Source organism: Phyllosticta citriasiana (assembly GCF_038021145.1).
Source record: "Phyllosticta citriasiana strain CBS 120426 chromosome Unknown IWZ02scaffold_1, whole genome shotgun sequence".
Taxonomy (NCBI): domain Eukaryota; kingdom Fungi; phylum Ascomycota; class Dothideomycetes; order Botryosphaeriales; family Phyllostictaceae; genus Phyllosticta; species Phyllosticta citriasiana.
The window spans coordinates 777,854-800,332 of NW_027117278.1; the positions used below are offsets into that span (position 1 = coordinate 777,854).

The 22,479-nt window shown below is 56.9% G+C and overlaps 8 protein-coding genes across 8 annotated transcripts; 4 read left to right on the forward strand and 4 right to left on the reverse strand.

Moving 5' to 3' along the window:
* Positions 1 to 353: 353 nt before the first annotated feature.
* On the forward strand, positions 354 to 3,577 carry IWZ02DRAFT_428999 (uncharacterized protein; the record flags this gene model as incomplete). Its single annotated transcript, XM_066765954.1, has 8 exons — positions 354 to 581; positions 644 to 986; positions 1,046 to 1,930; positions 1,982 to 2,083; positions 2,131 to 2,183; positions 2,228 to 2,366; positions 2,418 to 2,484; positions 2,533 to 3,577. The coding sequence occupies 8 exons, from the start codon at positions 354 to 356 to the stop codon at positions 3,575 to 3,577; spliced, it is 2,862 nt and encodes a 953-aa protein (XP_066626908.1).
* Positions 3,578 to 4,356: 779 nt separating this feature from the next.
* IWZ02DRAFT_504145 (choline transport protein-like protein) lies at positions 4,357 to 6,320 on the reverse strand. The gene is made up of 2 exons (XM_066770349.1): positions 5,626 to 6,320; positions 4,357 to 5,568 (listed from the first exon to the last, which is right to left on the reverse strand). The coding sequence occupies exons 1-2, from the start codon at positions 6,105 to 6,107 to the stop codon at positions 4,377 to 4,379; spliced, it is 1,674 nt and encodes a 557-aa protein (XP_066626909.1). The 5' UTR covers positions 6,108 to 6,320; the 3' UTR covers positions 4,357 to 4,376.
* An 829-nt stretch (positions 6,321 to 7,149) lies between these two features.
* IWZ02DRAFT_8876 (uncharacterized protein) lies at positions 7,150 to 8,462 on the forward strand. Its single transcript, XM_066771375.1, has one exon. The coding sequence runs from the start codon at positions 7,434 to 7,436 to the stop codon at positions 8,118 to 8,120; it is 687 nt and encodes a 228-aa protein (XP_066626910.1). The 5' UTR covers positions 7,150 to 7,433; the 3' UTR covers positions 8,121 to 8,462.
* A 2,107-nt stretch (positions 8,463 to 10,569) lies between these two features.
* Positions 10,570 to 11,728, reverse strand: IWZ02DRAFT_8907 (uncharacterized protein). The gene is made up of 3 exons (XM_066771378.1): positions 11,323 to 11,728; positions 11,081 to 11,215; positions 10,570 to 11,026 (listed from the first exon to the last, which is right to left on the reverse strand). The coding sequence occupies exons 1-3, from the start codon at positions 11,575 to 11,577 to the stop codon at positions 10,739 to 10,741; spliced, it is 678 nt and encodes a 225-aa protein (XP_066626911.1). The 5' UTR covers positions 11,578 to 11,728; the 3' UTR covers positions 10,570 to 10,738.
* Positions 11,729 to 13,379: 1,651 nt separating this feature from the next.
* Positions 13,380 to 15,528, forward strand: IWZ02DRAFT_438799 (uncharacterized protein). Its single transcript, XM_066766744.1, has 3 exons — positions 13,380 to 14,272; positions 14,688 to 14,853; positions 14,951 to 15,528. Exons 1-3 carry the CDS (start codon positions 13,865 to 13,867, stop codon positions 15,049 to 15,051), a joined length of 675 nt encoding a protein of 224 aa, XP_066626912.1. The 5' UTR covers positions 13,380 to 13,864; the 3' UTR covers positions 15,052 to 15,528.
* A 1,385-nt stretch (positions 15,529 to 16,913) lies between these two features.
* IWZ02DRAFT_369790 (uncharacterized protein) lies at positions 16,914 to 17,870 on the reverse strand (the record flags this gene model as incomplete). Its single annotated transcript, XM_066764459.1, has 2 exons — positions 16,914 to 17,265; positions 17,320 to 17,870. 2 exons carry the CDS (start codon positions 17,868 to 17,870, stop codon positions 16,914 to 16,916), a joined length of 903 nt encoding a protein of 300 aa, XP_066626913.1.
* A 159-nt stretch (positions 17,871 to 18,029) lies between these two features.
* IWZ02DRAFT_8967 (uncharacterized protein) lies at positions 18,030 to 19,319 on the forward strand. Its single transcript, XM_066771391.1, has 3 exons — positions 18,030 to 18,150; positions 18,241 to 18,295; positions 18,513 to 19,319. Exons 1-3 carry the CDS (start codon positions 18,098 to 18,100, stop codon positions 18,993 to 18,995), a joined length of 591 nt encoding a protein of 196 aa, XP_066626914.1. The 5' UTR covers positions 18,030 to 18,097; the 3' UTR covers positions 18,996 to 19,319.
* A 92-nt stretch (positions 19,320 to 19,411) lies between these two features.
* IWZ02DRAFT_8972 (uncharacterized protein) lies at positions 19,412 to 21,236 on the reverse strand. The gene is made up of 2 exons (XM_066771392.1): positions 21,123 to 21,236; positions 19,412 to 21,070 (listed from the first exon to the last, which is right to left on the reverse strand). Exon 2 carries the CDS (start codon positions 21,059 to 21,061, stop codon positions 19,643 to 19,645), a length of 1,419 nt encoding a protein of 472 aa, XP_066626915.1. The 5' UTR covers positions 21,062 to 21,070; positions 21,123 to 21,236; the 3' UTR covers positions 19,412 to 19,642.
* Between the last annotated feature and the right edge of the window lie 1,243 nt (positions 21,237 to 22,479).

The following is a 22,479-nucleotide window of genomic DNA, read 5'->3' on the forward strand; positions in this document are numbered from 1 at the left end:
CACCGGGCGATCATTCAGAGTGCGAAAGGGGCACAGCCAAAGCCTGGGGGCTGCTCCGTTCAAGCCTCACAGCGTCAAAATAGCACCTCAGCTTACCAACCCTCCTCTGCACCAAACCTCTGCCGGGCGCCGGTCCCACGGCCGCATCCGCCCTCGGCCGCGGCCAAGTCCAACTGGCGTCTCGCCTTCGCCGTCCGTCAAACACCACGGCGACGACGTGCCAGCTGCAGCGCAGCCTCTTGGCCTGTTAATTTCGCTCGACCCTCGGCTCACCCTTCGGTCGTGCTGCCCTGACGATCGCTTTGCTTAGGTACGACTCGCCGAAACAGGCTCGTCATCACAGCCGCCTCTCTATGTGTGTTCATGTTTCTGCAAAGGAAGTGTTGCGTCGCGCTCGCTCGCTCGCTCGCTGCTCTGCGCCGGACGGACTGACACGCTGGCCGGCCCGGCTGCGCGCGGCACTGACCGGATCTTTCGGCTCCCGGGGCGCCGCTGCACCTCGGCTGCACCTACCGTCAGCATCACCACTCCAGCACCAGCACAAGCACCAGCTCAAGCACTTCATGCATGACGGGAGCCAGGTGAGGTGGTGTCGGGTGCTTCCTTTTAGTTGGTCGCCGATGCCTTGTCATGCATGACGTAGTCGCAAGCCCCGGATTCCATTCTTTCGCCTCCCGGTCCAACCCACTCGACTGCATTGATCTGCTCCGACCCCGTGACCCCCAAGGAAATCCCGTCCCGTCCCCGCCAAGCCAGCCTTCTTCTTCATCACGTGCTCTGGTGTTTTCGCGTTTGTACTGCCGCTTCCCGCCCACCCGCACCTGCACCTGCACCTGCACCCCATCAGCCTCAAGCTCTGTGCTGTGCTCCCCCTCCACCCATCACTTCCAACGTCACTATGAAGCGCAATGCCAACATTGCCGACTTTTTCAAGCCCGTGCAGCGACCAAAAGTCTCGCGTTTGAATGCCACTGGGCGCCTCTCTGGTATGGTCCTTGCCGACGCGTCCTCTGGTCCTGCGCCAAACTAACGTCGCACCCCTCAGACTCAACCATCTCCTCGTCTGCTCCGTCTTCACGCGTCTCGCACTTGCCCACCCCGAATCCAACCCCGGCAGTCGACACACCACCTAACCCTTACCTGCCCGGCTCCGATTCCGCGCCTGCCTCGTCCCCTCCCTCTCCACAACAATCCTCGGTCCCGACAACTCGAGTCGCATCCCTTCCCACATCGCGAAACCCGCCACTAGATCCCCACTCGCCTGCTCAACCACGCCCAGAAGCAAGCTCGCCATCACCTGAAATGCTGCGCTCATCTTTCTCGTCGCTGCCCCCATTATCCCAAACCTCCAACACATCTTCGAGACGCGTGGTCAGGGATGGCGTGGAAATTGTTAGGACCTCTGACAGCGAGGAGGATTCCGACTCTTCGTTGGAAGACTTGAGCGTACTTCTTGCCGCAAGGAAACGATCTGCGCCGGTGGAGTCGTCATCTCCTGCCAGACCGTCACTGTCTCCTCGTGTTAGAAGTAGAAAGGATTACAATTTCAGGTCACAGGCGAAGCGTCCCAAAAAGTTGGAAAAGATTCTCTCCAAGCCCACCAAGTACAAGATTTCACTAGCAGCCATGGCCAAGCAAGCGAGCAAAGAACGGGCTGCAGAAGCAAAAAGTCGCGAAGCTGAGGAGGCTGCAGAGAAGCTTGAGGAGCTTCTAAAAGACGATAGAAATGACGGAATCACGGAACATGATCTTCTGGATGTTGTAGGGGATGAGGATCGAGCCAGAGAGGCACGAGAGGCCTTGGAACGAACTGGTGCACTCGAGACTTTTCAAGTCTGGCGTTTTTTTGGCAGTTGTCGTTCCACCACGAGATCAAGGCCTTTCCCTATATCAAGTCTGCCATCCCAGGGTTGGCAAACGCTCTTAAAGGGTGAGCATGAAATGGCGCCTGGCTGGTGCCTCAGGATCTGACATTTCTCAGATACTGCCACTCGAGAGAACGCTCTACAGTCGGGGCTCGTGCAGACAGGAGTCGTTCGTAGTGCTCTGCCAGACGAGATCATCTCATGGGTGGTCGACGAAGGTATTAGCGGGAATTCCCTTTTGCCGCACACGAACTGACAAATATAGTCTGTTTTGGCACAAAGACTGAGCTTAACTGCGCCTACCTGCGCGTATTAGAGGTGAGTACGCCACAAAATTGCGAAGCCATGCTAATACGAATAAGTCTTCAAACACACAAATCGGGAATTTGCTCGATAAGGACCGAATACAGCAGCTCTTCAGCCGCATGGGAGCTAGTGTGGGAACCTGTGGCCCTGAGGTCTCGTTGCCCAATATTGTCCCCACTGAAGTACAGGAAAATGGTCAGTTATAAGACTGTAGTTGAGATCAGCGGTCGCTAACCCTTGCCAAAGAACCAAGACCAGCGCCTCATGCTGGGCTGACATGGTTGTTACGACTGCTTCGCCAATCAGCGTCACAGTGAGTGTTTGTTGATTGAGCATGTTCAGCAGACTGACTCGGCAACAGGCTGACTCTGGAAGCTTTGGAGTACGGTCTCGAGCTTCTGGTGAGAGCCAACTTCGACGACTGCATCTTGGCCGATGTAGAACTCCAAAACCTCGGCCGCGATGCTGTTGGCACTTTTCTCGCCGTTCTTGGAACCTCGTTCAACGATGTCGCCCGCCGAATCTATACCAGTCTCCGTGATAATCCGGCCCTCCAATCCCATCTCATCGCTTCTCTCCCCGCCCATACTCCACTTGAATGTAATTTCCGCCGCCGTCTGGCGCTCTGCTTTTTGCTACAGAACAGCACCGCTGCGCTGACCACACCCTTGACTTCCCGAGCCTTTCTCGAATCGATATTTGCCGCCATTCTGAACACGAATCCCCACTTCAGGATGCATGCGTCGACCGACTTCGCCAATGTCGCTGCTCTAGCCAACATCCTCGACGTAGCAGTTGACACTGGATTTTCCAATTTCAATTTTGCCACGGTACTTGCTTCTATCCCCCGCAAACTCACTTTCCGCGACGCCGACGCCAAGGCTCGCCGTCAAGAGGCGCTTCGTCTCGAAGAGGAATTCAACGCGGGAATTGACAAGTTGGTGCGGCTCTTGCACATGGTCAATGACCAGATGAAGAGCGGCATCAAAAACATGATCCAATCCGAGGCCAAGGTCACTCTGGATCGCGTGGAGCATCGGATCGAGTCTGGCGTGCGGACCCAAGATGTGAGCAAAAGGGACGTCTATGAGGAAATGGGTTACGGAGTGCAAAGCTCAATGGAGAGATGGATCAAGACGGAAAGGATGGATAGTGAAAAGGATCAACGCAAGGAACAGGGCAGCAAGAAAGTGTCTTTTGCAGATGAAAACGCTGATGGCAAGCTGGAGAACGAATCCGCAGAGGCCAGTCCGAACGGCGAGACAGCACAGAATTGCACTTCGTCTGAGCTGAAGCAGGAGGTGAAGGACGAGGAGCAAGAAGAGTCTGTCCAGAATGCGACAGCACCTCGCCTGCGATGTAGCAGGAGGAGCCAAACAGCTGTCGAGAAGCCGCATCTCGGTTAAAGACGGCTACAGAATGACATGACGAAACATACCATATACCATACACGCATGACCCTGAGCAAACGAATTTCCTCACCAACTTATCCGCCCTGCTTCCTCCCAAGCCAAATCGTCAACGTCGTCATGAACTACTCCAGCCACCGCTTCTCTTGTCCCACGCTCTTGCTCTGCTGTCTGCATCACTCAGGCCGAGTTCAACTTTTTTTTGGCCATCTCTTCTTGATATCTGATACCCTCCTGGCTGCTATAGATATCGAATACCCCCCCGCATCTGTAGATCAATGTACTTTTTTCTGCGCTTTTGTATACAGATAGATAGATATAGAAGCATGTATGTATGAACACGTGTCGGAAACCTGTGAAATGAAACGAGGAGCTTTCCGGCGAAGGGATGGGAGAAAGGGGCGGTGCTTTGTGGGGATAGGGGATCAATCGTCGAGTTGAGTTCACTTGATGGGAAATGCGTTCAGATATTCAATGACGTCAATGTCGACCTCTCTGGCTTTTACATGGTGCCAATATGCTCCACGAGACTTTTCTGCAAGCCTATTTATGGTTCGGGAGGGTGTGAGGAGCCCATGTCTATGCATGTGGATGTATCGAGGACTACTGGGCCACATGGGGGAAAAAAAAAAAAAAGAAAAAGAAAAAAACTTGGTATTCGACATGTCAACAATTGAATGACAGACTGACAGACCGACAGCCGCCTGGGGATATCTCAACAGCAACAATAACAACAATACGGCAACTGACTGCAATGTAGATACAACGCAACGCAACCCACAACGTACAATCATTCTCAAGCCACAGTGCCATTATCAACCTCTGACGGCACCGTCGTCGTCGTCGTCGTCGTCGTCGTCGTGTCCTCGTGCCCATGATGATGATGACGACGAGGAGGAGCAGCGTGACCCACAACGCGCTCGACGACCATGTCGACCTCGCCCTTGCGCATCTCCTGGCCGCGATACTCGCGCTTGCCGCGCGCAAGCCAGTCGACGGCGATGATGACGACAATGACGCCATACACGACACACACGTAATTCATATTGCTAGCGGAAACGGGCATGCTGTACGGGAACGAAAACATGACGAGGGTAAAGGCCGTGTAAGCCAGGAGGACAAGGTTGGAAAAGAGGCCAAGGGGGCCGAGCCAAAAGGGGCCGTGGGGGACGTTGTCGCGGCCGCGGACGAGCAGGCACACGATGGGGATGGCGTACGAGATGTAGAGCAGGACGATGCAGGCGGCGACCATGCTGTTGAAGGCCGTGTAGGAGCCGAGGTAGAGGCAGCCGACGGCGGCGACGACGGCGCAGCTGAGCAGGTGCGCGTTGAGCGGCACGTCGAGGGCCGGGTGGACTTTGCTGAGGTGGGCGTGCGCGGGGACGCCGCGGTCGCGCGCGAAGCTCCAGCAGAGCCGGCTCTGCCACGTGTGGCTGGCGATGAGGCAGCCGATGCCCGTCGCGATGATGAGGGCCTCGAGCACGATGGCGCCCGCCTTGCTGCTCAGCGCCGCGTAGAAGAGCTCCAGGATCGGCACCCCCGTCGCCGTGTCGACCAGGTTCTGGAACGGCCCCACGATGCTGAAGAACATGGAGATGGCGTAGAACCAGCTCGTCACGAAGCCGATGGCTACCGTGCCCATGATGGCGATGGGGATCATGCGTTCGGGCCGTGCCACTTCCTCCGACAGGTGCGTCGCGCAGTCCAGACACGCGAATGCCCAGTTGGTGTTGACCAGGCCGATGATGAAGGCGATGCCGTTCTGCGACCACCCCGTGTTGTTGATGAAGGTGGCAAAGACGAACTTGGCGTCCTGGTGCGTCGGCGCTTTGGCCGGCACGGCCACCATGATGACGAAGAAGGACGCGAGCGACGTGTAGAGCGAGACGCCGGCCACGGTCGGCACGGTCTTGCCGATGCAGTTGAAGAAGAAGCAGAAAATGTTGACGACTTGGTAGGCGACGAAGACGTGCCAACTCTTGATCTCGCTGCGCGGATATTCGTCAGTGATGGTCGCGGGCAATCAGGGCGACACAAGTCCTTACAAGTCTGGATGGGCCAGCTGCCAACAGCCGACGAGCGCAGTCGCGTCGGCCAGGGCAATACTCGCGCTGGTAAACATGGCGCCAGTCCACGCAAACCAGCCCGTCAGGTACGAGGCAAAGTTGGCATACTTCTTGGGCGCCAGCTCATTCGCCCAAAAGTACTGCCCGCCAGAGTTTGGCATGGCGCTGGCCAGCTCCGACAGCGAGATGCCGACGCATACGGAGATGAGGCAGATGATGATGACGCCGTAGATGATGAGGACGGGCCCGCCCGAGTTGATGCCCGTCACCAGGCCCGCCGAGATGCCGAACCACGAGTTGGTCACCGAGAAGCCAACCCCCAGCACGCTCCACACGGAAAAGTGCCGCTGCATGTCCTGCGTGTAGCCCATCTCCGCCAGCTTGGCCGCGTCGACGTCGAGGATCGATCCCTTTTCAAACGACGGCGGCCGCGCCGTTGGTGATTCTTTGATTTCGCCCATGACCGACGTTTGTTCTCCGAGCTCTTTCCAATGCGTCTTTGCCCAAGTCTTTTCTGGTGTTGAATCAGATGCTTGACCGTGTTTGTCCTCAACGATACATGTAGTGTGGTCAATCAAGTCGAATCAGGCAGTCAAAGTGGGTCGCGAGGAAATGTTTGACCGCGAGAGGTTGATCAGTATGGCGAGTAAAACACAACGAGAATGGCAGCTCCTAGCCGTCTATCCAGCGAAAGAAAAAGGCGACTTTGCTCTGGCTGGGGGCTTAGCACAACCAACGTTGATATAAAGCTTGTAGCTACACCCCCGCGGGTGGAGAGGCTTTGGATTTAAACGGCCAGAAATCGCGGTGCCTTTTCGACAACCCCGCCATCCTACTTGAGCCAAAAAAGAGAAAAAGACGTCAAGAGGAAGCAAGAAATAGAGATAATGGCTCAGCCAGGGCGAAGGGCCGAACGAAAAAAAGGAGGACCGGCCCATCTATCTCTGAGCAATCACGTTCCAGAGCACGGCGCAGTGGTCGACGTCGTCGATATAATAGTGTTTGCGGGCCCGGTCAGGCAAGCAGTGGTGATGCTGTTGCTTTCCCACGTTGCGCAGACGGCAAGACGGTGCTGGGCGATAGGCAGGGATGGGCTGGATTGCGACCACAGAGCAGCCATCGTTGAGATCAGATGTTCCCCCGGCGGTTTGGTAGTCGGCCATGTGACGCCGACTCGGGAGTCTAGCAGTACAGAGGATAAGCTGCAGCTGCGTCCTACATCATCAGCTTCTATCTCCAGCCTCTTTCCTCAACAAATGCTGCGTTCTGAGCAGTCAATGTCATCACGCAGTACTCATGGGATCTTGGAGAGGCCCGTTGATGGCTTCTGGGATCAAGGTCGATGATGCCCTCCTGAAGCTTGACGCTGGGAACCGTGTGGGTGAGGACTTGTTTTCCCGATTGGGAAACGCGTGTAGGTTGGCCGGGTCTCTTGCACGTGGTTGCGGTCCGTTAGCCGCAGAGGATTTATACTCGCTCGAGGCATGTCGACAAGATTTGGCACGACCTCTCTTCTACACCAGCGCCAGGGCTTGATGACCCTCGACGGGAACCAGTCAGCAGCAACCCGCGACCAAAAGGCGTGACACAGCACAGCGCAAAAGGCCGCGTCGTCGGTCGACATGGAAAAGACAGCAAGGTGTCACAAGGTTTGACAACTGCAGAGGGTAAAGTCAGGCTTATCAGCCAGCGCACAGCCAGAGTCAAACCTCCCACGACGCTCCCACGTCCTCGACACGAGCTCTCGACCGCTGACGGCGCAGTCAGCATGGCTCGAGGCCAGCAAAATGACACAGGAAGAGAGGGAACCTGCGCGCGTCGCCCTCCACTCGTCGCTGAACTGCATCTGTGGGTGCCGTCCTTCTGTCGTCAGGCTGACGGTGGTCCATCCTCTCTCACAACCAGCAAACGAACCAAACAACTCTGTCTGTCTGTCTGTCTGTCTGTCTGTCGTCCATCATGAGCATCAGCGTCGACCCCGCGCCGCAAGCAAGCAAGCAAGAAAGCGAATCATACGTTCCCTGTCGATTATTTTGGGCGGCTGGCTCGCCCTTAGTCGTGTGCGCACCGTACTGATAGGCAACGCTTCCTGTTGCGGTAAACGAATCCCTCCATTGAGCGCTGTGCGGCCTGGCTGGCCCGCCGCGGCCGGGCTCGCTCGCTGCCCTCCCTCCCTCCATCCACCCCAGCCCCCACCCACCTTTTCATTCTGTCTGTCTCGCTGTCTTTCTTCACGGCGTTCTGTCGTCCGTTCGCGTGTTTCGTTGCTGTTTGGCCATCCTGATCGCACAAGCAGCATTCATTCATTGTATTGTGTATGCTGCACTGGCATCGCACCCTCCGTCCGCGCGCCCCGTCGCGCCGCTGTCGTCCGTGTCCGTGTCCATGTCCATCCCTCCGTCGTCGGTGGCCGTGACTATGGAAAAAGTGGGCACAGCACCTACCTACCTAGCAGCAGTTGCGCACGTGAGTAACTAACAGGTGGGGAGCTGCCGTTTCCAGCCGGGGCCATGGAAATGAGCATGGCCTCCAACCAGCCAGACAGACAGCCGAGAGCCTGAGGCGGGCGGGGGTGCTCAATAGTCCCCACCACATCGCTATATTGCTATACGAGAGCCGTGTCTGTCTGGCGACGAGGCATACCTTACTATGCACACCTACGCGCGGCAGAACCATTGAACAAAGGAGAAGGCATACCTACTGCTCTCGTCACGCGTAGCAGTAGTTGTTCTGTCCGGTCGGGTCAGGTCGGGTCAGGTCGACTCAGGGCCGCATGAAGAAAAAAAAAAAAAAAAAAAAAAAAAAAAGCCACCCACCCACGCACGGCAGCCAGCCGGCCGGCCTGCCTCATCGCATCGCGCGTGCGTGCGTCGGCGGTGCGGCGCAGACCGGTCGGTCGTCTGTCGACCAGTAGTGACCACGAAGCGAGATGCAAAGGCAGGCAAGGCAATGTGGAAAGGAGACGAGATGAGCCGACGGAGCTCTTGCTCGCCTGGCTGGCTGACTTTCCTTTTCTGCGCCATTGGCCTCCTACCTATCTATCTAATGCTATGGTACCTACGCGGCAGAGGGAATGGTACTGACTGGTGAGGGGCATTGACGCGTTGGCGCGCTACATGTCGCCAAGAAAGCTTGCTGGAACGCCTGGGAGGAGGGATTGAGAAACGCAACACCAGCGCTCAGCCAGCCCGTTCACATTCCTCGCCTCTGAGCAACATCACGACGTTGTTCTTGTTGTTGTTCTTGTTGTTGTTGTTGTTGTTGTTATTATTGTTCGGTCGATGTCTGTCCGCCCACCACCACCACCACCACCACCACCACCACCACCAGCCATCCGGTCCGTCTCCCGGTCTACCTTTCTACCTGTTTTTGTTTCCAGTGCAACAATCAGGCCCTCCCTCCCTCTCCAACATGATCAAGCTCCAGTCGCTCGGGTGCTTGGCTGTCTGCTGCTTGGCTGGTGAGTTGCTGACGATAGAATCGCAGGTCGTTCTGGCTCTTCTCCCCTTCGGCTGTCTTGCTTGCTCGCTTGCTCGTCGGCGACGCATGATGGACGGCAGTTTGGCGAGACAGGATGAACCCTGCCAAGTGCTTCCGCGCTGCCATTCTCCTCCTTTTTTTTCTTTTTCTTTTTTTTTTTTTTTCTCTCCCCTCCTTTCCTTCGTCCTGCTGTGCGTGCGTGCGTGTGTATGTGTATGTGTGGTGAGGCAGGGAGATAGAGAGCAAGTAGGTAGGTGGGTAAGTGCTTGATGGGTATTTGATGGGCAAATAGATGGCTAAGTAGATGGATAGACAACAAGTAGAGGTGGATTTAGGCTCAAACAAGACTACTGCAAGTCAGGATGATGGTTTGCCAATTGTGAGCCAGTCAATTGGTAGGGCGGAGTGTTTACAAGAACCCAAGGTTTTGTACAGTAGCATTCCACAACATGTATCGAGCCTCACTTGCGCTTCCTAGGCGTCTGTTCTTCTCCCGCTCTCCTTCAATCCATCATATCCGCTGCCATTGAAAAGAGTCTCACGTCATTCGATCAAAAATTCTGTCTTTATCTTCACAATGACCAATGTCATTCAGAGAGAGAGAAAAATCCACATCATTCTCATTCCATCAATCGCTCAAGGGGGTTGAAAATTTCAATCAGTCCATCGTCTCATCCATCAATCAATCAATCAAAAAAAGGAGAAAAAGCCCATGCAGCCAGCCCTCCCCCTTCATCCATCCGCACCCATCAATCCCACCCATCCCATAAATTCATGGGCCATGTGCCGGTTCACTTGTCCGGTTCCCTCAGCCCTATTCAAGGCTTCTCATGCTTCCCTACCCTCCAGAATTAGATAACTACTGCCCGCTTGTTCCACACACACACACACACACGCTGGCGTCTGACGCTCCCTTTGTCTACCCGCCATGCGCCTTGTTCCCGATGCCGATTGTCGTGTCGTGGACCGCTCATGGCGAGAATCTCCACTTGCGCCCCCGCATCCCCACACATCTCTCGCGATGCCCCCGCAAAGGCGCCGAGACGAATGGGCCGTGGCCAGGGGAAATTCGAGGGGCCATGCAGAGACGGCATGCCGGGAGCAGACGCAACGATGACACGGCAAGGGAACAACCATGACGGCCAATGCAATCAAGAAAAGAAGGGGGAAAAAAAAAAAAAAAAAAAAAGAGGAGCTTTTAGCGCCGCCCTCCCGAACCCGTGGGAAGGGCTCATGGCAACGAAAGTCGTCGAATTGAAGAGAGAGAAAGAGAAGAGTGGGGGTTGAAGGTTGGGGTTGATCAGTTGGTGAGCAAGGAGAGCGAACAACAAAGAAGGGGGAGAAAAAGACCAGCAGCGGCGAAGAAGGAGTCGGGGAACCTCAAGCCAGCAGCAAGTTTGCAACCCACTCAGCGCTCCCAGAAACCTGGACAAAACTCCTTTCGACACCAAATCAAGCCACCACCCAGCTCAGTTTCCCGTTGATCGAGAGCAGACACATTCCCTGTATATACGAGTGGGCAACGTGAGGTGCCTCGATTAGTCCATCATACTGGGATTGGGGTATCGATTTTCCTTTTGTAAACCAGCAAATTCCAGAGATGGCGAGCGCACTACGCCAGCTTCTGGTCGGCCGGGTATTGCTGCGGGTGCCTCGGCATGCCTGCTTGGGGCGGCATGGGGTATGGAGCATTTGCGTGCGACTGCTGCTGGAGATAATTCTGGTACTGCATTGCTTGGGCCTGCTCGGGGGTCATGTAACCGCCAGGCATTCCAGGCGCGGGGGGCATTCCCGGTGCACCTCTCGGGACTTGGCTGTGCTGGTCCTCGGTCGACTCGACGGCATTGTCGCCGTCGACGCCGTTCTCGTTGGTGGCAGGCTCGGGCGCGTTCAAGCAGGCCTGGTGAGTGTCAGCAAATGTGTGCGCGACCGAAGAAAAATGCGCGCGCCGTACCTGGATGAGATTCTTGCCCTCGGGCTTGGTGACGAGAGGTTGCAGCTTGGGAGTGGTAAAGGTGTAGACGAGGCCGGTCTCGGAGACGACGAGGAGCAGGACTTGGGTGCCGGTGAGGACGGAGAGCTCGTAGGCCTGCAAGAGTAAAAGTCAGTTGAGTGATGCGACGCGGTGTGGCGCGTGTTGGCGGGCGATGCGCGACGGTCAAAGCTCGAGAGCTTGTTTCTTCGTTGACGACGTACCTTTTTCATGATGCCTGCCTTGCGCTTGGAAAAGGTAATGTGGCGGCGCGACTTATCCTGGATGAACTTGATTTCAATCTTTCTGCGCTCGCGACCGGGCTTGTCGTCGTCGTCGTCGTCATCGTCGGCAGCGGGGCGGGCGCGCTTGGTGCCGCGGTTGGCGTCCTGCTGGGCGAGCTGGCCGTTGCCGTTGTTGACATCGTCCTGGGCAGAGGGCGACTGCTGCTGCTCCTGGTCGGTGATTTCGGAGGCCATGGAGGAGTAGGAGGAAGAGGAGGAGGAGGAGGAGGGGGTGGTGGTGGTTGTGGGCTAGCGGTCGGGTGGTGACGGTTTGGGTATACTGTATTGGGGTTTCCTGTTTGGAAGGGAAACAGGCGGCGGCGCAAAGGGTGGACAGGGCGTCGGCGACCGAGGGAGGACTAGGGAAAGAAAAAGGGTTTGATTGGGCTTAGGGCGAGCAAAAGGCGTGGACCAAGCCTAAAGCAATGTTCAGTTACGGATGGAACAGGAAAGGCTGCTGGACAGTCAAAGGGCAAGGACGATGGGCGGACGGGACGGGGCGGAGAGCGGTGCGGTGCGGTGCGGTGGCGGGTGAGGCAGGCAAGCAAGGGAATGCACGACGGGGCGTCGCTGGCTGGTTTCGGCTGGGGTTGGCGGTTGGCGGGCGGGCGGGCGGGGGGGTGCGTGTGTGTGTGTGTGTGTGTGTGTGTGTATGTGTGTGTGTGCGTGCGACGCGAAGGGGATTTGATGGTACTGTACCTACCTTGATAGTTTGGACTGTCTGAAGAGGAAAAGGTTGGAGGTGGAATTGGGAAAAGCCGGACGGTGGGCTGTATTCGTTTCTTGTGGACGAGTGTGGAGAAGGAGGGCGTTGGATTGAGCCAGTCGGCGGCGCAGAAGACGATCCTGGACGGGCGAGCCACGGTCAGCCAAAGAAAGGCCCAGCAAGCCCCAGCCAGCCAGCCAGCCAGGCCAGGTGCGCGGCGCTGTAATTGGAGGGTTGCGAGTAACCCGCCGATCAGAGTGACGCGCGGACTGGACTTGGGGGATGGCGCACGGCGAGGGCGAGGGCGAGAGCGAGGGCGAGGGCGAGGGCGAGAGCGAGAGCGAGGGCGAGGGGAGACATGGGCGACAAAGCAATCGAGTGGGTCGCAGTCGAGAGGGAACTGGAATTCAGTCGAGTGAAGGTGGTGGTGAAGTGAAAATTGAGTTGTGCTCGCCGTGCCATACAAGACAGACGGCTAGCCTGTTACTTGGTTACTTACTTACTTAGTTACTTACCAAGGTGGGCGCAGTGTGGGTTGGGTTTGCAGCAAAGTGGCCGGTTGGGGACTAGCCGGCGGAGGAAAAAGAGGTTTAGTTTCTGCCCGAGACGGAAGGCGGCGAGGGGGCCTCTTTAGGCACTGGCAGCCAGGTCGGGTGGCGGGCGGGCTTGCGGTCAGCTGACTCACATCCATCACGGGCGCCCGTCCGGGTCCCGGCGCCGACGTGGACCTGACCTGACCTGACCAACCTAACCTAACCTAACCTAGCCTAACCTAACCTAACCTAACCTAAGGAATCTCAAGCCGACGAAAAGCCGAGGGGGACCGGGCCCTGAGGACGGGAGGTTTCACATGGCCTCACTTGAAATCACTGTGTACGGGTGTCTACCACTCACTGTCACTCTGTCGTGACGTCGCCTGCGTTCCAGCTTTCGTTGGACCCGTCCGTCTAGGTACCTAGCCTGCAGTACCACCTCGACCCTTATCCTTCCCCTCGCCCTCGCCCTCATCCTCCATCCTCCATCCTCGACCTCGACCTCGACCTCGACCCCAGCCCGCACCTTGCCCAATCAGGAAGGCCCCAACTGCCTGCCTGCCTGCCTGCCTGCCTGCCTGCCTGCCCTGCTGATGTGAGAGTCATCAGTCCATCTGATAATCTCCGCCTTTTGACTTCAACCCCATCGTCCTCGCCCATCCTCATCACCAAACATCCTGCCCATTTCCGCTCTCGGATCCGCCCTTCTCTTCCCGTCAATCCTGCGCCACGAAACTTGTACACACACAACCCTCAAAAAAAAAAAAAAAAAAAAAAAAAAGTCTCCGCATCCGGTTGCGTAACCGCCTCAGCTCCTCTTTGGGCAATTCGATCACGCCCTCTGCCGCTTGCTCGTTGCACACAGATCTCCACTGCGACAGTCCAATCGTGCCCCCACCACCCAAGACTTGTATCACCACCCGCCCAATCACCCGCTGCCTCTTGTCGCGCGCGTGAAACTGCTCGCGTACGACCACTTCACCATCATGTCATATCCGACGCGCCCCAGCACCCGCGTCTGCCGCCCCATTCTGCCTGCTGCCTCGACTCCCAGGCTCCTCTGCTCTGCCTCTTTCCTTTCTCATCCTCTCCCTTCGTCCGTCTGAACTTCTCCATTGTAATCGCGGCAGCTCAGCGCTGGCGCTCCCTGTCTATTTTTCCTCGCTGTAGTCTTTTTTTTCTCTTCTAATATTACTTTTCCAATTCTCAATTGACGAGGTCGCTGGACGATCGACTCGACATCATGGCCGACAAGATCCTCCTCACACTTGCCCTTTTCGAACTGCTATTTCTGGTCTCCGGCGGCCTCATCATGGGCTTCTCGGTCGTGTCAAAGGAGAGCCTGTCCAAGGACCTGACCATCAGCAACGTTGCCCAGCACATTCTGCTCAAGGAGACGCCCACGCCGCTGACCGCCGGCATCGTCAACGCCGTCTTCATCTTCGTCTCTTTTCTCTTCGTCCTGCCCGCCTTTTTCCTGCGCACCAACAAGGGCTGGCTGCGCATCCACGGCTGGGCCGTCGTCGTCTCTGGAACCTTTACCCTGATTGTGGGCCTGATCATCTGGATAGAGACGCTGCGCACCCGCAGCCTGCTGGGAAAGATTTGGGCCAGTGAGCAACCGTCGACGCAGAATCTGCTGCAGGAAAAGGTAGGCCTCAAGTCACGTCCATCTTTCTTTCCTGCAACACAGACGCCTCCTGGCGTTCAACATGCCCACACCGACGGTCCGCCACTTCTTCCCTTGATTTTCAACCGCCGTTACAAGAGAGGTCCTCTTTTGCTTTTTGCGGACGGACAAATCCTACGTGCTCTACGCCATCCATCAATCACACCGACTGCCCCATCAATTGCTTTTCCAACACCCATGGCCTCGTCCAAATCCCCTGTGCGGCAAGCAAAAATACAGTCATTTGCTCCAGACCCGCCAAATTCCCCTACATCCACCGTCTCCAAATCTGCCAGCCTTTAACGCCACATGTTTTCACCGCAAGATCCGCCACCACAACCACAATCACAATATCAAAATGACGCTCCCCTACTAACAACCCTTGTCCAACCCACAGTTCAAGTGCTGCGGCTACTTCAGCCCCTCATCGCCACCCTTCGTCCAAGACGACATCTGCCCGGACGCCCAAAAAGCCGCCGAGCGCGGCGGCTGCATCGGCAAGTTTAGCAGCTTTGCCAATCAGTACCTCGACGTTGTCTTTACCGCCGCTTTTGGTATTGTTGGTACGTTTTGTCCCGTTCCCCAAATTGACATGATGACGAGGATGTAATGTGGGGGATTGTTGGATTTTTGGATTTTTTGCTGACGTGCGGAAAATAGGCGTTGATGCCCTCGTCGTCATGTGCGTTGCCATGGAGCTCAAGAACCGCGCTGAGCAGGCCCGGTATCGCCATATTGACGAGAAGAATGGGTTTACCTAGGTAGTCACGGCGAGCTTGCTTTGATGACGGTCGTCTGCACGTCGCCGCTGGGAGGAAAGGGACCGGAGTGTGTGCGGGATCCAGGGGTCGGTCTTGTCTGTAGTTGGGGAGTGTGACGAGTGCGTGCGTCGGTGGGAGTCTTGGCTGCTGAGGGGGGTAAAACACATTGGATGGAGCAAACGAGGAAACGAGTAGATGAGCAGAGAAGTCCGGAGCTAGCTGGCTGGGAAATGAGACTTGTTCGCCGTGTGTGAGGTGCGTATGGCATGGCATGTAGCAGTGAGCAGTGAGCAGTGGGTGCGTGTGCGGCTCCCTCGTTGAGGTAGCCAGTAGTACTTCACTTCAATTTCAGCAACTCTCTGTTTTCCCCCTTCCGCCTCGTCTCGTGGGTCCATTCAATTCGATCCAATTCAAGCGGAACGAATCAGTAGTTCAAAAAGTCCCAGACAAGAAAACACGACGTGCAGAAAAGGGATAGGTACCCACCCACCCACCCACCCACCCATCCATCCATCCATGCGTTCCTCATGAAAAGAAAAACGAATCAATGCCGTCGTCGAGTCGTGTCTTTATGTGGCAGTATCGAGTTGATGAACAAAAAATTTCGACAGCTCGGTCTTTTCACACTCGCTGCCGTTGCCGTTGCCGTGTGTCTGTCTGTCTGTCTGTCTGTCTGTCTGATAGCCGCGTCGCCTCTTTTCCCTCCATCCCTCCATATTCCACCACTCCATCACTCCACCATCCCACCTTCCGGCATAAGGAAAACTCAAGTCGGTCTCTTAAAAACAGTGAACAGAAACAATCGACTACTTTGATGAAGTACGAAAATCAAAAATCTTCAAACGAGGTAGCAGTCAACGACGACCTTCAACTCCTTCCCGTTTCCATCATCGTCATCTATCCATCTTTGTCGACTGGTAGCTCACAAACGGTATTTACTGCTACACACCACCGCCACCGCCTCCTTTGATCGATTGTCCTTCTCTTTGTTGATGCGCTTCTGGTTTGTACTGCTGGGTACTGAACTGCTTGTTTCAACGATTGGTTCCGTTGTTTCCAGTCGACTACATGATCTAGGGGCCGTGTTGACGTCTAGTAGTAGCCCATCTATCCCGGCCGGCTGGCAGGCTGGCTCATTCAGTGACCTTACCGCGGCGGGCGTTTCCTGGAGGCATTGATTGACGAGAGATAGATCCTCAGCGTTTGTCTCTGCGAGACTTTGTCGCCCACGGTGCGCTGTTTGTCTGACTGTCTCGTGGCTGGGGAGGTACAGATAGATGTAGACGTTGCTGTCTAACTATCTGTCTGGGCTCCCTCCCTCCCTCTCTGTCTCGCGAGTGAGGGACATGCAGAGGCACGCAGCAGGCAGCAGGCAGCAGGACGAATCCTTGGACTACCAACTGACCACGCCGTGCGTGCACGTCGGGTCAATGACGAGACGAGATGTCTAGAAGAAGGCGTCTGATGGCACGGCTGCCGACTGCAGGTCCGTGGTGGACTCTGGACGGCTGGGACGATGCGGCGAGAGAGAACGCATATTTGCGTCTCATTTGAGCATGTGGATTCCAGCTGGGTTCGGGGTCCGTGGTTTGGATCAGATATCTAGAGTACTCGTCCGGAACCTGGCAGTTTGAGAGTTGCTGGATCTGAATCGTAGCAGGCTCTGGGTCTCGCAAATGTGCTCCCCAGTCTCTCATCGAAGGGGTTGGTTGGTGACCTCGATGTATGGCGTAGTCGGATCGAACGCGTGTTTTCGAGACTCAAAGTCCTGTCCAGAGACTGCTGGCCCGCGCGGCGAGATTGGTGTCAAATCAAATCAGACGCGGCACGCCGTGCCCACGCCGATTTTCTCTTCGTGATCCTCACTCAACAGCACCACCCCCATCATCCTCCCCTTCCCTCTCAGTCACATCATCACCACACCGCCCATCCTCGCCCAACAAATCCGCCACGCCGATCCTCCTCCTAACAACCCACGCACCCGTGGGCCTCAGACGGCGATAGTATTCGTCCTCTTTCCCCAGCACCTCGAAGCCGCGCGCCCGATACCACGCCAGCCCCTCCTCGTTGCGTTCCCACACGTGCGCCACGACGGTCTGGACGCCATGCTCGCGCACCGCCGCGCCCGTCACGCGCGCGAGCAAATGCCCCGCCAAACCGAGCCCGCGGTACGGCGAGAGCGTCGCCAACGTCGCGATGTACAAAACCGGGCCTCTCGAGGATGACAGCGTCGTGTTGCCACCGCCGCCTCCACCGGAAGAAGGCAACGGCAGGGTCGAGGGCTCGAGAACGCGGCAGCGGATGCCGGCGACGAGGATGGGTTTGCGCGGCGGAGCGGCAGTTGCGCTTTTGGTGCTGGTCGAGGTGGTGGTACGTTTGTTGCCAACGTCGTCGCGCCAGAAGGCGGCGAGCGAGAGGCCGTGGACGACGGGGTCGGACAGCGTCTCATCGTAGAATTTGGCCGGGTAGGATATCTCGAGCAGGAGTGAGTTGAGGCGGCGGAACGAGTGTAGGGTCGACGCGTTTATATGGGCTATTTCGACGTTGGGCGGCAGAGGGCGCAGAAGAGGGTTTGTTGGAAGGTGTTGCGGACGAGCTTTCGCGTCGGCTTTGGGATCTTTCGACTTCGAGTCGCATGGCCGTGGAATCCGGCTGCAATGGGCCTTTTTGCCTTCCGGCGGCGATTCGTTGTTATTGGCGGCAGTGTCGTTGTCTAACTTGCACTTCTTCTGCTGCGGTTCGGGTTGAACGGCTTCCCGCGCGGGCTCGCAGACGGCTTTGGGCTTCTGAAGCCACGCAGAAATCGACGTCTGCAACATGACGCTGCGCCGCGGCGGCCAGAGTCGTCGTGTGCGTAGTGATAGAAGTAGAAAATGGCGAGCCGTTGGAGCTTCAAGCAAGCTGCAGGAGCGCACGTGACAGGGCTCCGGTCCGGCCAAACACCTTGGATTCGACGTCAACGCTCTTCTTGCTCAAGACAATCGGCAAACCACACCTTCACCCCTCCTTCCCCTCCCCCTCTCCCCTCCTCCGCGCATCTATAACAATGGGCGCGGGCAACTCGAAACCCGAGGCGGACAAGGCCCACGTCTTCAACGCGTGCGTAGTGACCCCCCCCCCCCCCCCCCCCCAGACATGGATGACGGCAGACCAGCAAAAAGTTGAACCGCAGGCTAACCTCCACGGCAGTGCGCCCGTCCACCTCTCCTCGAACCTGACCGACGCGCTCCAGAATAGTCCCCAGGTACGTCGCTCATGTGCCAATGGCTCGCCAACGCCCGCGTAATTCGCACATCCCATCCTGCACTTCCTTCGGTCACCACCACCACCACCACCACCACCATAGCTAGCAGCACCAGCTCGAGACCGAAGAAAAGAGACGAGAGGAAAGAGACAATAAGATGGACAGACAAAACAATTGAACCACCAAAACCCCGCTCTAACCAGCGCAACCCCAACAGACCGACACAACGCGCGCCCTCGCCCTCGAGCGCCAAGTGCAAGAGCGACTCTCCGCCGAACTCGAAAAACTGCGCGCCCTCGAATCGCAGCGCCTCTCGCAGCTCCAACAAACGCTCGCCACCGAAGCTGCCGCCGCATCATCTCCCACCTCTCAAAACGACCAGCAGCAGCAGCATCAAGAATCGCTGGCCGACAAGATCGCCGACAGCCTGTCGAGCGCCGAGACGCTGGCCGAGAAGCAGCGCCAGCGCGACATGAGCCGCGGGCTGGTGCAGAAGCAGATCGACGAGCTGCGCGCCAAGCTCGAGTCGCGCAGGCGCGTCGAGGCCGCCGATCCGGGCGTCGAGAAGGCCAAGGCTGAGGTGGTTCAGTGCTTGCGCATTCATGACCGCCGTCCGTTGGATTGCTGGAGGGAGGTCGATGCGTTTAAGAGGGAGGTGGGTCGGCTTGAGAAGGAGTTTGTTGAGAAGACTGTGAGGTGAATTTGAGGTACTGGCCAAGTTTGCGGATGCATGCTGTCTGTCGTGGCTGGCTGGTGAACGTTGGTCCGACGTGCTGCTGTGCCGGGCGGGAGAAGTGGGATTGTGGACGCAAATGTATTTATACCGATCCATCTGGACTGGTCAGTATCACTGCCAAAGCCGGAAAAACAGCGTCTCGTCTATACCAATGGCTGCTTCTTCCCCGTGCATTGACTCCTTTTCTGTCTGTCATCTATTATTACTTTTGAACATGTCCACTACGTTTCAGACTGCCAGTGAAAAAGAGCGTATGAGAATACTTTGGCAAGGATAAATGGAGATGGTTGGAGTTTAAGCCACCATCATTCGACACACTGTGAAAACCGCTCTCAGAGGCAACGAAGCTAGTAGAACATAATGATGTGATATATGCTGTGCTACGAAGAAGTAGAAAAATGACCGCCCATATCTACCATGCCTTGCCCGTCCTCTTATTCCATTCTCGCCGTCCTGGCTGCGTCATAATTGTGTATAGGAGAAAAAGATCTATCTTCCACTCCGCCCAAACGTTCTCAATCTCAAGCCCAACACCAAGCCGCATGTCACCAACAAGTAGCGTATCAAAAAAACGAAGCGAAGCAAGCTCATCCATCGCGTCAAGACGCAATCTACTCTTCGGCTTCGGCAGCGACCTTGCCGGCCACGAGTGCAATCAGCGCAGCGCCGACACCACTGCCGTCCTTGGCAATACCGATGCGGATGCGCTTCTCGCCCGCGGCGCCAATCTCGGGGACCTCGCGAAGCGCCTCGCGAATGTACTCTTCGAAGCCAGGGTAGAATTCGACAAGCGAGCCGTCGACACCAATGTCAATGACGTCCTCCTCGGGGACGTCGTCCTTGCCTGCGTCGGAGGGGCCACTGCCGCGAGGCACCGAGCCTGCTGTTGCGGGGTGGTCGCTGGTGGTGGGCGCCGACGAGTTGTTGTTGAGCTTGCCCGTGGCTAGGACGATGGCAGCGATGGGGACGGCTGACAGACGAGCAGCACGCTTGCCAATGGCGCGAGCAATGACCTTGACGGCTTCGGCGTCCTCGACGGAGGCGGCGCTGATGCCGTAGTCGCGGTCCAACGTCTGGCGCGTGACACGCAGACCTTGCGAGGCGTCGGCTTCAGTGATGGACAGGAAAGATGTGTCAAGACCCCATTCCTTCCACAGCGGCGAGGTGGCATCAATGGTGGTTGTGCTGTGTACATCGTTGGTGGCGCTGTTCTCGTCCTTGAAGAGAGGGACCTCTGGGTTCTTGACGAGGGAGATGATTGCCCGGCGCAGAATTTCACCCAAGAACATGCCCGACACGCGCTTCTCAAACATTTGGATGCCTGGGTTGGGCGTGTTCTTGTCCAGCTCAGCGTCGTAGGGCGTGTTTGGCAGCACCTTGAGGCCATTGTCAAACGAGCCCCATTCCGTGTTGACAATCATCTCGCCCGTGGATTGGTCGTAGATAGCCTCAGTGTCGGCTTTGAGCTTGGTCACCTTGTCCAGCTTCTCGACGTAGGCACCGTTGGTGCCAGTGCCAAAGATGGCACCGAGAAGCGTGCCCGTCTTGCCAGGAGAAGTGTACGAGCGCGCCATCAGAGTTCCCACAGTGTCGTTGACCAGCGCGGCCACACGCACCGGCAGGTGGAGGGCGTCAATCTCGGTCTGGAGAAGTGCACAAACATCCTTGCCAACAGCGTCGGCAATGTCGAATCCCTTTGTCCAGCGCATCAGGATACCCTTGTTGATGCCAATCTGGCGGACAGGGAAGGAAAAGGTGAAGCCGAGAGAGAAAATCTCCTCGTCCTTGAAGCCCTGCTCTGACGAGCTCGTCTTGCGCCTGCGAATGTGGCCATGGTAGTGCTCGCTGTGGTGTTCCTTGAGGAATGTCTCAATCTGCTTTGCCAGGAAGGAAAAGAGCTCCTTGGACGTCTTTGCGACCATCAGCTCGCGCGGGATGGCGACTTTGGACTGGGTCAGGGAAAAGGTGCTGTTGCCATGCAGTTGGATGGAGCAGACGCGAAAGTTGGTGCCGCCAAGGTCGACGGCCATGTAGAGACCCTGCGTGGATGTGTTAGCGGCGGGGTATGCAGGGCGTGTCAATCATTCTCACCTTTTCCGTGCCATTGGGAACAGCCGTCACGTATGTGGGGATCTGGCTGAGCTCTGTGCCGTCCTTACTGAGACCCTCGTCTGCATTGCCGGATTAGCATGACATCACACCACATGGCAAGAGGAATGGGTGGTTGTCGCACCCATTTGACGGACAAATTCCTTGACGGAGGTGCGGACATGGTCGGGGGTAAAGTCGAATTCGGCGGCGACGCGCCTCGCTTCGTCCGCTAGAACCATGCTGCGAGTGAAGGGAGTGTTGAAGGTGTGTTGGTGGGAGGTGGGTGAGGATGCGGAGCAGGATGGCGGGGTTTTATGGAGCAGGGCAGCCGACGTCGTCAGAAGAAGGTTTTCAGGTGGGGAGACTTGGTCGAGGAAGAGGCGCGGGATCACAAACTGGAGCAGGACGGCGAGAGCGACCAAAGCGACGGAGAGGAGGGTCGAGGGTCGGACGAGAGGCTGGAAGAGGAATGACGTGGAAGGTTGGGGAGCAGACTCGGCCTGGGGACCTTCTGGATGGCCCGGCGATTTAGCAGACCGAAGTCTGCTGGGCGTGTGGGACGTCAAGGCTGGAGGAAAAGCTGTTGTGCGGGCCTGGGTGGCATTACTGTCATTGGGCGGGGCGCGCAGCGGGGCAGCACTACGTAATGAGGGCGCCGGCCTGGAGAGCGAAGCGACTGGAGTCGGGTGTGGTGAAGTGACGATGGTGTTGAGGCAACAACAAAGTCATGGACCCCGCACTGGCTGGCTGGCTGGCAATAAATGCTGCCGCTTCACCGCCAGACAGATGTTGGCCTCATCCCTCAGGTTCTGTCGTCTGTCACTGCCGACTCCCTGGCACCTCGTCAGCCTCGTCGTGCTGCCCTCTGCATCAGCGAATTCGGCTGCCTGGGGGCTCCCTGACTCGTCCCCTGGGTGAGGTGGCGGCCCTTCCGGCGAACTCCTTGCCGAACTTTTGCCTTGATCACGGCACTCCAGCCCTGGGGGCTTTGTTCACCGTCACCATCGAAACATACGAGCCAGTGCGTCCACCATCGCCTGATTTGTATATATGTCTTCCTACCATCCTATACAGCCACGGCCTTCCTTCCCCACTCTCCACCCTCTCCACGCTCGCTCCTCCTCCACATCCCACCTCACCCAGGCAATGATCCTCGGCAGTTGGATCCCGTGCGTACAGGCACCAACACTCAAAGTCCACATCTGCTGAGCTTGAGTGCATGCGATTGCTGCTGATTGGAAGCAATACTCTGTCGCTGCTCGCCTCGTCCTCTCTGTGACCCTACGAAATTTGTGCGCAAGGAAAAAAGATACCGCTGCAAAGGAAAAGACCAAAAGGAGAGTCGGACAAGGAAATT